Source organism: Sus scrofa, chromosome 3, assembly GCF_054392235.1.
Source record: "Sus scrofa isolate SSC_HxYL_T2T_F1_AM1 chromosome 3, Sscrofa_HxYL_maternal_Yorkshire_Landrace_v2.0, whole genome shotgun sequence".
In the NCBI taxonomy this organism is placed as follows: domain Eukaryota; kingdom Metazoa; phylum Chordata; class Mammalia; order Artiodactyla; family Suidae; genus Sus; species Sus scrofa.
Window position 1 is genome coordinate 138,651,629 of NC_139385.1, and position 13,263 is coordinate 138,664,891.

Genomic DNA, 13,263 nt, shown 5'->3' on the forward strand with positions numbered 1-13,263 from the left:
AGGAGCTCAGGGTGACTCCGAAGTTTTGCTTCTGAACAGCCAGAAGGATGGACGTGCGGTTCTCTTTAGAGACAACCGGGTCAACTGTGAGAAGAGCAAGTGTTGGGAGAAGATGAGGATTCTGGTCATTTAAAGTCTGGGATGCTGCTTAGACAGGTGTAGCCAGGTGGATAGAGGAATCTGAAGCCAGGGGACGTGCAAAGAAGAGACACACCTGTGGGGGCACACACCTTAGGGTGGCGATGTTATTTTTATCTAAGTCACGGGGCTGGCAGAGATCACCCGGGCTGTGAGGGGAGGAGAAAGGGGGTGGGGAGAGGAGAGGACCAGCGCGGGGCAGGGCAGTAGGAGGAAGGCGGGGAGTGCGGCCTGCTGGGGGGCCATCAGCCCTGTCCTCTACTGTGACAGACACAAGGAGGCCTGAGAACCGAGCCTGGGAGGCTCTGGCCACACCCTCAGGGCCTCCTCTAGGCAGGTGTGGATGCACAGCCACTCCCAGAGTGGGTTCAAGAGAAAACAAACTCCAGAAGCAGGCATGAAGGCCGTGGCTCTGTGACAAACTTTTAAAGCCAGGGTCACTGGCTCCCCAGCACCCAAAGTCCTGTTCTGCCAAGACCAGTGCTGATGTCACAGTGGCCAACATAGAGGCTGCCTCTTCCCACATTTCGTTCAGGAAGAACCCTCCAAAGGATCGACAGGGCACCCTGAAAGCAGAACAGAAACCCCCGAGAACAAAGTCAGGCCAGGCCAATATACAATCAATTTTGTAGATTTTCTGCAAAGTCACTGGGTATGTTATACTGCAGTTAAATGACAAAGGACGCAAACCCAGTTCGCAAATCAAAAAAGTTTTTATATGATTCAAAGAAAAAAGTTACATCACATGTATTCATTTAAATAAGAAGTCAGAGTCTGTTACATAAAACATAATTTTTACACATTTAAAACCTTATTATTGCAACTACATAAAAGGCTCAAAGTCAAAAAAGATCAAGCAAAATCGCTCAGGCAGTAAAGTGCACTGGGGGAGGTGCCCTCCTCTGGCGCCGGGGCCGCAGTGGAGGGAGCCCACGCTGAACACGCTCCCCGGGGCTCTGGTTCTCAGACTGCGTTTTTCAGATGAAGCTGTTTCCCAGCTTACAATCTTTCAATCAACAGAGGGCCAAAAAAAAAAAAAAAAAAAGTTGCTTATCGAAGGTGTTTTGAAATCTAATCAGGAAATAGAAGTGTAAATCAAAACTTTTTTTAACATCTTTCTTCAAAAACCACGCTGCTCAGAGAAGGAAGTTCAATGCGACAGCCCTCTGAATACCCAAAGACGCTGCGTGATCGATCCATCAGAACATTAGTGGGACTAACAGTACTTTGCATAATTAAGAAAAGTATCCCCATTTCAAGCCATTTACGGCACACACATAGAAATTTGATTTTAGCTGTGAGGGGGAGCAAAGACTGGGTGGTGGGGAAGCGCGAGCTACGTACATTTAGCTTTGGTTCTCCTGCACCTGCAGCAGGTCTCATAACCAGGAGGACTCCTCAGCTACAGAGGCGTCCAAAGACACGGCAGCCTCCCACACGCGCAGCCAGCACCTACAGACCCGTATGTCAGTGAGCGGTTGATACTTAAGGGCAGCTTAATGGGCATCGAGTAACATACAATGAATGACCAGCCCTGAACACAAAATCTAATTTTATTATTCAGCAGTTCACCTTACCACCATTTTCATAAAGGGAAAGGCCAGGAAGAGGCAAAGACAAAATGGAAATACATACGGCACAATGCAAACCGTTCCTGGGCTCAAAGAGCAAAGCAACACTGCCATGTTCCTTCCGTGCAATCTGCTGCCTGGATTCCCGACGCTGCCCAACAAAAGCAGCCTCAGCAGTTTCCTGGACGCCGGGGCGCAGTCTCGGTAATGCTAGGACCTGTGCTCACAGCTGCAAAGTCATGCTCAGTCTATTTTCTAGAGAGACTGCAACACCCCCCAGGTTCCAGGTGATTTTCTGTTTGATCAAAGCAATTTCCTTCAAACGAAACGAAGGAAAGGACCGCTGGGCAGCGTTACTGCCGATTAGCCTAAGTTGCCCCGCCCCAGTCCTTAATAATCAATAAATAAAGGAATCAGAGCACTGGAGCTGGACCGTTTGCACATCCGCTTCACCTTAGATAAGCTTTCCTCTGGTGGAAAGCTCCTCCAAACGAATACTTTTTCTCTAAGAAGCTACTCTACCCACAAAATACCTGGATGAGGCCACAGCAAAAGAAGGCCAACTGACAACTGACAGCAGCCGGGCTTGAGTGCGTACATTGTCACTTTTGGTGTTTGAGGGACACCCAGAAGACGGTGGACGGCTTGTTCTCAGCAGAGCGGCTCTCTGCTCCCCCGGTATCTATCGAGCACTCTGACCTCTGGGGTACAAGCTTCTCGAGTCACAGCACGGGCGCGAGGGACTAAGTTGTACGGAGCAGAACTGTAATTCCTTGGGGGCCGTGGGGGAGAGCCTTAAAGGAACGGTTGTCTGGAACTTCCCTTGAAAATGTTATGAAGAAGCTGACTGTGAGGGGTTTTTTTGCCCATTTCTTTAAGAGGCCCCTAAGTCAACCAGTCCTGAATCTAAAAAAATCTCAGATCTAAAAGACCTGATTATGAAGTTGTAAAAATTTTTTTTGGCTGAGTAATGTGTCAACTTTACTAAAAGAAGGATTATTATAGAAATGCTGCTAAACATGGAAAAGAAGGTTGTAAAATCATCTATTTAGGAATTGGTGATCTGAGCACCAATGATATAAATATGTTTATAAAAAAGAGTATAAAAATTAGTACCCTGTCTCATTTCTACAAAACATGAATAGAAAGGTTGTACAAATCCACATTTTGTAAAATTTATTGCCAGAAGGTTTGCGTGAATGCTGGTGACTCAGACCATGGCATTTTCCTCCACTGCCTTAAAAGAAACTCCGAAACTACAAGACACATGGAACAGGGCCCCAACCAAAAAGAGACAGGTTACCGCGCTCTCATCAGAACCAGCTCCCCACTTTCTCCCAGCCCTCAAGCCAATTTTTTTCTTTTTTTTGGAGGGAAAACCATCCGCTCCAGTCCTGAAAGAGGCTTTTACAGACCCCCTCCGCGGGCCCCAGCGCGCCCGTCAGGCCGAGGCCGGCCTGCACAGCAGCGGGCTCCCCGGGGGCTCGGCCGAGGCCATTCTGCTCAGCTTGCCCACCTCCGCCTGCCAGCTGGGGACCCTGCGGGTGCTCCCGTGGCGCCGGGCGTGCTTGGTCAGGTGGTCGCTGCGCATGAACCGCCGCTCGCACACGGGGCACACGAACTTCTTCTCCCCAGTGTGAGTTCTGCGGTGGCGAGAGAGTTCATCTGAACGAGCGAATTTCTTGTCGCAGCCATCCCAGCTGCAGCTGAAAGGCTTCTCTCCTAAGAGGGGAGAGAAGGCACAGGAAGTCAACGCTCAGCACCTCGCTGAGTAGGCCAATTCGTGTCGTTTTAAAACCTGGTTCACCGAAACCCAAGAAGCAAGGAGTAGCCTACTGTTCTGGCATCAGATTGTCTGGAAGTCAAGGAATCCCCCAAGACTGTCTCCCTGCCACACCCGAGACTGGATGCGGCAGGGGCCAAAGCCCTCAAACTCATCCTTCTAAAGACATTTTTAAATGAAAATAAATCTTTGACAGTTAGCTTGGAATAGGAGAAAGACTCTTGAAAGGAATAATTTCCTTCCCTCTCAGAAGTTGCACATCTACAAGAGTCCCTCCCAGGACCTTCAGACGCCTCAGAATCCATCCCCCTCACATTCGCATTACCTTGACAAAGAGGCTAATTACCAAACAGGGTGGAATTTGAACAGCTACCTTCCTATCTCTCGTTCCAAGCTTCAGGCATCATCATTCCAAGTTCCAGAGTACTGGGCAGGGGTCCCTACCACGTCCACCTGGCGGTACGGCGATGAGCCAGGGAGCCCTTCTCCGGGCTCCTCCTGGGCCTCTCCAGCCAGCAGGAGTGCTCCCTTTCCTGCATCCTGAAGCCCTTAACTGGGCCAGGTTGTGACAATCACATACGGCTTGTGCATGAATGGATTTGCCAAATGCTCTTCTGTGTCATGTGACCTACCCTCCCAAAGGCTGAGGACTTGCTAGTTCATCCTTCTCTGCACAGTTCAGCCCCTGGCACAGCACTCTGTCTGACAGGCAGTGAATGAGTGTGGAAAAGACATCAACTAAATATGCAACGTTTTTCAAAACTGAATTAACAGGAAAATTCAGCCTCGCAACGCTTATGCACCATTTTAAGAAACAAGGGCCCGAACTTCACAGATTTCAAAGACCCCACGTTCTAAGTGTAAGGTTACCTGTGAGGTTACCTGTTTCCAGGAAACTACCACCTCTGCTGGCAGCATACCAGATGGCCAGATGTTGGACAGAAAACAACCCTTTGGCATGGGATTTATAAAGTGTCCTATGTTTTCGTTCTTTTTTTTCTTTGTTAGGGCTGCGCCTATGGCATATGGAGGTTCCCAGCTGTAGGTCGAACCAGAGCTGCAGCTACCAGCCTATGCCACAGCCATGCCAGATCCAAGCCGCATCTATGACCTACCCCACAGCTCGCAGCAACACCTGATCCTTAACCCACTGAGCGAGGCCAGGGATGGAACCCGCAAGCTCATGGTTACGAGTTGGGTTCATAACCCACTGAGCCACAATGGGAACTCCCTAAAGTGTCCTATGTTTCCAACACACCAAAAACGTTGCCCTTCCTTACTCTACCTTATCCTCTCTCTCTTCTTTGGGCCAAGTCCAAGGCATGCGGAAGTTCCGGGGCCAAGGATCAAACCTGCGCCATAGCAGTGACAACGCCGTATCCTTAATCCTGAGAATTCCTCACTCTACCTTACCCTAATTAAAAAAAATCTCAGGAGTTCCCATCGTGGCTCAGCAAAAATGAATCTGACTAGGATCCATGAGGACGCAGGTTCGTTCCATCCCTGGCCTCGCTCAGTGGGTTAAGGATCCAGTGTTGCCATGAGTTGTCGCATAGGTTGCAGACACGTCTCAGATCCGGAGTTGTTGTGGCTGTGGTGTAGGCTGGAGGCTGCAGCTTCGATTCAACCTCTAGCCTGAGAACGTCCATATGCCGAGGGGGCAGCCCTAAAAAGCAAGAAAAAAAGAGAAAGTTCAGATTGGCAGAGGAAGAACTCTCATCTAAGGTAAACTTATCTAACATTTCTATTTCTTAGGAAAACTCCAATTTCGTGTTTACAAAAAATAGCACAAGAAGTTGATTCTTGGAGTTCCTGTTGTGGCACAGCAGAAACGAATCCGACTAGGAACCATGAGGCTGTGGGTTCGATCCCTGGCCTCGCTCAGTGGGTTAAGGATTCGGCGTTGCTGCGGCTCTGGCATAGGCCACCGGCTACAGCTTCGACCCCTAGCCTGGGAACCTCCATGTGCCTCAGGTTCAGCCCTAAAAGGACAAAAGACAAAAAAAAAAAAAAGAAGTTGATTCTTCAGCTCACTCATGGTTACTTTAAGTACTTCGGGAAATGTGAAGCGAGCTTGTCTGATCATCTTATTTTATGCCATCACGTCAGTATTTCTACCACGGAAAGCTGGCTGAATAAACCTCATGCCACTGCTTCCTCACATGTGGTGGCATCGGTGTTTAGGCGGGACCTGAGGCTCGCTCAGTGGAAACCTAGCCTGCCGGGTCCACGAGCCCGAGCGCCCGCTGAAGCGGATATAGCCCCGACGGCCCCCGTGGCACCGAGGCCCAGGATCGTGTACTGGTGTCAGTCTCTTACGCCAGACACTGAGAGTGGGCATCCAGTGAGAGCACACGAGTAGCTAAGTCACAAATCAAAAATCAAAAAGAGAAGGCCGGGGGGGGGGGGGTGGAGCTGAAGGCGTCAGGGAGCAGGGACAGGCGGAGGGCGGGGATGAAGGACAATCGGGAGAGAAAAGGTTAAGGCGGAGAGGCAAGCTTGGCACCGGCCAGGCTCGGGCCTTACCCCTGAAGCGAAGAGCCCGCCCCGCCGTGTGGAAGCAGCAGAGCTCCTTTCAAAGGCCTGTGTTCCAGGCTCCGCTTCATTCTGCAAGCAGGAGCTGCCGCGATTCGCGTCCTGACATGGTAATTAGAAAGCACTCCAGCTCAAATGCATTTTGGGGTGAAGTACCCTAAAAACTGCCAACAGCTCATCCTCTCTGCAGCTACGTTCCACAGTTCACTGCTGGCGCACAGGCCACGAGCAGACACTCTGGTGGAGGGGGTTCCACGATCAAGAGTTAATGAAACACAGCTTTACTGCAGACCATGCAACCTGTTTCTGTGCTTATATGTACGTGCCTGTGTGAACCTTTGAAAGGTGAGTTTCGCAGACCGCAGGACCCTTGAAAACAAAACAACGGACACTAAGCGGAACACCTGAGACCTCTGGCCTAATCAACTACCTACCGTGGAGTTCCTGTAGTGCTGAGTGGTAATGAACCCAACTAGAATCCATGCGGATGCGATCTGATCCTTAGCCTTGCTCAGTGAGTTAAAGATCCAGCGTTGCCATGAGCGGTGGTGTAGGTCACAGACATGGCTCGGATCCTGCGTTGCTGTGGCTGTGGCGCAGGCCGGCAGCTGCAGCTCTGATTCGACCCCTAGCCTGGGAACCTCCATATGCTGCAGGTGGAGTCCAAAAAAGCGAAAAAACAAACAAACAAACAAAAAAACCAAGACAAGATAAAACAAAAAACTACCTACCAGGCAACTTCACCCTTCTGTTACACAGTAGGGTAGCTACAAGTAACTACATAAACACAAACTTAATGAGAATGTGCAACTCAGTCCCTCTGCCACACTGTTCCCATTTCAAGTCCAAGTGGCCAGTGGCTGCTCCCCTAACCAACAGAGGACATTTCCGTCCCTGCAGAAAATTCTATTGGATGAAGCTGATGGGACACTAGAGAGACTAAGTCATTACAGTTTCTCTTGCGACTTCTTCCAAATTAAAAACTACATATTTCCCAAAGCAAAAAAACGACATGCCCTTAAAGTGCAAATAGCCTAGAATTCAATTTTTCCCATAGATTGTAAAGCTCTTTCCCCAGAAAAAACTGCAATCACGCTAATAAAACACGTGTTGAGCACAAATGCCTATTTTCTAAAATGAAAGGAAGAATGAGATGCCGACTGACTGCAACGTGAAGAAAAGGGGCAACGTGAGCCTCGCTCCCCCAGCCTGTCGACCTGAGGATCACAATCCTAAGACTGCACTGCGCCGCATCTACCGGGATGAGCAGACAGCAAGTTCTAGAAAACCACCGATGGCTCTGCTAATGTCAACCCCGAGGCTATGAAGACTTTTCAGAACCAAAGAAACAGGGCCACCTTCTCCATGGTTCTCATGCTTCACTCTCACCCTGCGGAGGCTCAGTGTGTCCCGGACGTGGGATCTGACCTTCCTCCCGACGCCCCACCTGCCTCAGTGCTCACCTGTGTGAGTGCGAAGGTGGGCCTTGAGATGGGAGCTTTTGAAGTAGGTCTTCCGGCAGCCCGGGAAGCTGCACACATAGTTCCTCCTGCGGGAAAAGTCGACCTGAGGGGCGCAGCTCTGACTGGATGCGATGAACACGGGCGCAGGGGCGAGCGGCAAGAACCTGGCACTCGCCACGGCCAGGGCGCTCGATGAGCACGTGGCGGGCTGGGCCAGGGCCCCCTGGGGCAGAACCAACATCACAGCCCCCGGAGGCATGGACGGTCCCACGAACACAGGCTGGGGGACTGGAGCAGCATGGGGCAAGATGGGTTTGGCAGTCCCTGTAGACACTGGGAGAGGAGGCTTCAGCAAAGCGGCTAACACGCCACTTTGTCCAGTCACAGGGAGCATTTGGCAAAGGACAGGGGGACTAGCCGTAGGGACAGAAATCAGAGGGGTGGCTTTCCTTGGCAAGTCACTGTCATGATTCTTTGGTGAGCAGATCGGAACCGCAACAGGCCACCCTGCCTGCGGGCTCTTGTCGTCGGTGGAGGTCAGGCCGCCAGACTTGTGTGAGCAAGGCTGGCAGGACACCGCGTTAACGGTGAGCAAACTGTCTGTGAGGCATGTGTCCGGCAAAGCTTCGGTGTGTTCCAGACACCGGGCTTCCGCTTCTCTGTTGGCTGAAAGGTGGTGCTCTTGAGCCTGAGTGGTAGGAGTGTGGGCAGGAGTCCCCCCGGTGTAGCAAATGACACTTGTCACCATGGCCCTGCAGGGAGGGGGGGCTCCCCCACGAGAGGCTGAGGGGCCAGCCATGACCATGGGGGCTTTGGAATCAGTTACTTGGGAAGGACCAAGTGTCCCTGTTGATGGCTCCGTGAGGTCAGGGCTCTGAGGAGGAGTCATGCACTTAAAAAAAAAAAAAAAAAAGTGCTGTGTGAAAAGGTTATTTTGGTTAAATTTTAAGGAACTTACTTTGATCATGTTGCCCCCGAAGTCTTTACAAAGAAGTATCTAGAAAAGATTGGTCAAAGTCTGCTCCCAATCGCACCCAATGGATGTACAGCCTGCTGGAGGCACCTAACTTTCCTGCCTTCTCCCGCTTTCCCGACCTCTGCCAACCCATCCATCTGCTCCACTGTGAGGACGCCGGTGCTGTTCCTGGGCTCGCACAGCTACTGAAGTGAACAATTTAAGTATCAGGACTACAAATGAAGAATCAAACTTACAGTCAAAATGAGAACTTTATACAGAATCTCAAAAAATAGTATCAGAATCTCAAAGTTTTTAAAAAAGTCTCAGTGATAATCATTTAACACCCTTATCCAATCGATCACACACCTACCCCATCAAACACACACTCATCCAATCACACACCTATCCAACCAATTGATCACACCCCATCCAATCCGTCACACACTCATTCAGTGCCTACTAGATACAAAATAAAACCTAGGAGAACGATCCCCCAAAGGCCATGCTTTAACCAGGGGTTTGGCCTAAACCAAGACTCTCTTTGTACCACTTCTCCCTACAAACAGCTCCCACTTATTTTCAACCCAATGCCAAGTAACTCTGAGAGGTGCCCCCCCCCGCAGCCAGGCCCACTCCTTGTACAATCCTCTCTGCTGCCACAAGTGCCTTCCCACCCCACAAGTCAGTGTTCTGCCCCATCCTTCCAGTGCAAGATACCAGCCCAGAACAGCCAGATCAAAAATTTCCGTTTTGTTGGCAACTGACAGCTTTCAACTTCTCCAAGTGGAGAGGCAGTGCTTCCCAGTAACTTTGCTGCCGTTTGCGGTAACAACAAAACAAAAACAAAAGCCAGTGTCTGACGGCACCCAACTCACACAAGAAAGAAATTGGCTCCCATAAGGGAGGCAGAGACCCAGGATTTCACCCCAGCTAATGAAGGCTGCCTGGTGCAAAGTAGAGGCTTTCCCCTGCTGCCACCCACAGATCCTGCTCCTGGACTGGAGCCCTCAACCTACGGGTTTCCCAGGAAAATGACTACATTTTGCTCTTCCACATCAATCTATAGTTTCACCCTATGGACATTTACACCCTGTGGCTACAAGCTATGCTCTATTAATGGAAAGCATATTTTCAAGAGATAAAAGCAGCTTTCACCCTTAAGACCCACATAGAGGGGGGTATGAACTTGCTTGCCAGCATCCTGGTGAATCTACCCAGCAGCTCTTTAGCACATTTACCAAAGATACTCTAGACCAGGCGCAAACCGCCCCCTCCCCCACCTCTTACCAGAGTTGATAAAGAATGGAAGTCCTTTGGTAGCTCAGGTGCAGGTGAGTCCATCGGCACAGTGGTGGTGATATCGCCAGAGTCAGAGACAGGTGTGAGCGGTCTTATCTTCAACAGGTCCCCTTTTTGGGATCTCTGACCCCAGGAGCTCATGCAAACCAGCACCTCAACAGCTTCAATGTCATTCTGCTCCAAGATGCTGCACGTAGACCTCTCACTGTCATGCCGCTTCCTCTCCAGGATGGACTCACATATGTCCATGATGTCAACCTAAAGGCGACACAACACTATGGCTTTTCAGTCCCGGAAGCACAAAAAGGGTCACGCACAGCCCCCACGGTAAGGAGGAAGAAGGCATGCACACCAGGAACCTGCCCCGCGCCCACTCCACACCCACCCCAAGCCCGCAGCACCGCATGCGCTCTGGGGGGTGGGGAAGCAGCCAGCAGAGCTCGGAGGACCACTTGGCTCCAAAGCCAGTGTTTCGCCGAGGGAGGGAGGAGGAATGGACTGGGCCGGTCAGCAGCTTCCCCAGAACACCCTGACTCTTAGCAACGGTTGCTAAGCTCTTGCTTTTCTTTGGGAAATGATTAATAACACTCCTTTCCAGAGGTGAGAACCCAATGGCTAATGTCAAACTTTCCCGGGGGGGAGGAGGAGGAAGGACACCGATGGCTCAGGTTGGCTGAGATGAGTCGGCAAAACCACCCGAGCGTCCCCACAGATGCATTTGCGACAACCCTGGAGCATCCACACCCGTCAGGGAATCACTCAGCTGAGTCCCGCGCGGGAGAGCAACGCGCGGTTCAGCCCTGGTCCCCACCCCCGGGAGCGCCTGGGTCGGTCCTCGCGGACTAGCGCTGGGAGAGGAAGAACGGCTAAGATTTGCCACAAGCCGGCGAGGGCTTCCCAGCGCAGCTCCTCCTCTGAAGCGGGAGCAGAGCAGGAACCGACTGGAGGCAACCCATCTCTTCCCCGAGAACCTTTCCATCTACGAAGATAACACTCTTCCACTCAGCTTGCCTAAACCCCAACCTGTCCCGCCCAGGGGCCCCCCGCGGCACACAGGTGACGCCGCCGCCCTTACAGATGTCACTCTGGCCGAGTCCCCGGAAAGAACTGTGAAGTCACAGAAGTGGAAATGGTTAATAAGACCTGCTAGGCCTGCTAGGGGAGGGACGGGGTGACGCGGGGCTCCCAGACCCTTCTCTCGGCCCCTCGGCAGTCCCCGTGGCTCGACGACTCGGTACCAGGTTCAGCCAGCGCCCTCCAGCACGGACAGGAGCGGCCCAGGGGTTGAGGCTGCCCGCCCGGCGCGTGCAGCCTTCCCGCCAGCCTTGGCCCCGCCCCGCTTTCCCGCCAGCCTTGGCCCCGCCCCCGCCCTCGACCCCGCCCCCCGCGCCGAGTTCCCACAGCCCCTGCCTCTCCGCCGGCGCCCCGCCCCCCGCGGCCCGCAAGCCGAGTTCCCGCCAGCCGCGCCCCGCCCAACGGCCACCTCCTCACAGGGCCTGATGACGTCATGGCTGCAAATAGCCCCGCACCTGGGGCTGCCTGGGTGGGGCCGCTGCGGGAGCGCTAGACAAAAAGCTGCGCGTGGGGCGGTGCGAAGCACATCCCCCTCCCCGCCCCTCCCGGCGCGACCTCGCGCGGCCGCCGCCCCTTCAGGCGGCCGAACCCGCCCGGGCTCTCAAGGGTGTGGGTACGGCGAGACCGTGTGCCCCCACCCTCCTCCGCACCCTGTGTCCGCACACGCAGCGCAGCCCCGTCTCGCCCCTCTCTCCGATGGGCGACCACTCACCGCGTGTGCGTCGCCCGGGCCCGCAGAGCCCGGCGTGAGCATGGTGCCGGCGGCCCGGAGGCAACAAAGCAGCCGCAGGGCGGGAGCTCGGCGCACGACAGCTGCCGCACGTGCGTGGCGGGCGGCGGCGAGCCGGAGATCCAGCGGCCGGCGCGCGCCTCCGCCCGCCCGCGCCACTCTGCCTCGGCGCGGCCCTCGCGGCGTGGGAGGGGCGGGGCGACCGGAGGGGCGGGGTGCAGAGGTAAACCAAAATACACCGCGCCCCTCCGGGGCGGGGCCGGCCAGGTGCCAGCCAATCCGCGCCAGGCCCGTGCGCCACCGACCAATAGGCACCACGGGGAGCCGCGTGATCAGAGCCTGGCCGCGGCGTGATCGGGCAGGGCGGGACGCGGCACGTGTTTTGGTCGCGATGAGGGGGCGGGGCCTGAGGCCCTGGAAAGTAGGGGAAAGGTCCCGGCGGCAGCTTGGCCGCTGCGGTGCGGAGGCGGCTGGGCAGAGAGGACAGCGCCTTTGCGGCAGGGGAAGTCCCCGAGCTGGCTGGGGAGGGGGACAGCGCTTAAAGCGGCCACTGCCCGAAGCCTGCCAGAGCGCAGGTCCGGATGGGGTGAATCTGTCCAGTAGAGGCAGCGCACTTGGAGGCCTCAACCTGGAGTTTGCTTTCTTTTTAAAAAATTTGTATTAGGCAGCCGTCGTTCCTAGGAGTGCGACCTTGATCTGGAAGAGTTTTGAAAGCTGGCTAGCCACAGGTGACATTCCTGCGTCCGCTTGTTCCCTTAAGCACCCAGAGCTGCAACTTCTAGGCCTGTGTCTGCGGCTGACCCGTCCCCAGGCAGCTCAGGGGTGCAGTTTCCACTTAGTTCCTGGGGGGCTGGGGGCGAGACGGGGGACCACCTGACAGGCACCTGGTGAAACGCATCCATTCTTCCCAGACCAGTTGTAAGCGTTACCCCATCTGGCAAGTCCTCAGACCTGATTAGACAGATGCCCAGGGCACCTGTCTTCCCCCAGGACTTCTGGTGCCTGTGCTGCTGGGTATAGTTCCTCCAGGTCTGCAGCTCGAAGTTCCTGCGGAGCAGGCTGTGTTTATTATGCCCTCACCGCCTGCAGCGCCAAAGAGACAGCCGTTCATCCGCCCATGTGGCCCACATTTGCTGAGCTGGGATGTGGGTTGGCACAGCGGGAGGTGCAGAGGCTGCAGCGATGTAGCCTCGGCCCTGCAAGCTAAGGGCAGGTGAAAGCAGAGGATCCTTGCACTTCGGGATTGGCTCTGCGTCAGAAAAGCCCTGAGCCCGAGGGACAGGTCCCCGGAACACCAGGCCCTCCCCCTTACACTGATAGGGAAGCAGGTGGAAGCAGGTGGGGCCCAGGGCTGTGGCCAGCTTGTTCCTGTTCCTGAGCAGGCCTGCTGTGTTGGGCCGAGGGAGCATAAGCTCACTTCCAGCTTCTTGCTGTTTTATCTGATTCAGGTCCTTCCCAGCGCTTTTCATGGCCTGCAACTTCTCTGTTTCTTTAGTGATTTGCTGATTTTCCTCTCACCAGAAGGAATCCTCCCGAGGTTAGGGACCTTGTCTCATTCACTGTGAACACCCAGTGCCCGGCTCGCTGCAGCCGCATGATAACCACTGGTTGAACGAGGAAATGAAGGCCCACACCTTCTGTCCCCCGGACCCGCCAACTTGGACAGCTTGCAGACACCTCTAGTTCAATGTCCTTGAAACTGAATCTCCATT

At 53.9% G+C, this 13,263-nt stretch overlaps 1 protein-coding gene across 3 annotated transcripts; it reads right to left on the reverse strand.

The window, feature by feature from the left end:
* Positions 1-835: 835 nt before the first annotated feature.
* KLF11 (KLF transcription factor 11) lies at positions 836-11,730 on the reverse strand. Of its 3 annotated transcripts, none has more exons than XR_014839317.1 (4): positions 11,534-11,713; positions 9,736-10,005; positions 6,679-8,382; positions 836-4,549 (listed from the first exon to the last, which is right to left on the reverse strand). XR_014839317.1 is itself a non-coding variant. In NM_001134346.2 (4 exon segments), coding segments are annotated over 4 exon segments (1,485 nt in total). In that variant the 5' UTR covers positions 11,576-11,730; the 3' UTR covers positions 852-3,150.
* Between the last annotated feature and the right edge of the window lie 1,533 nt (positions 11,731-13,263).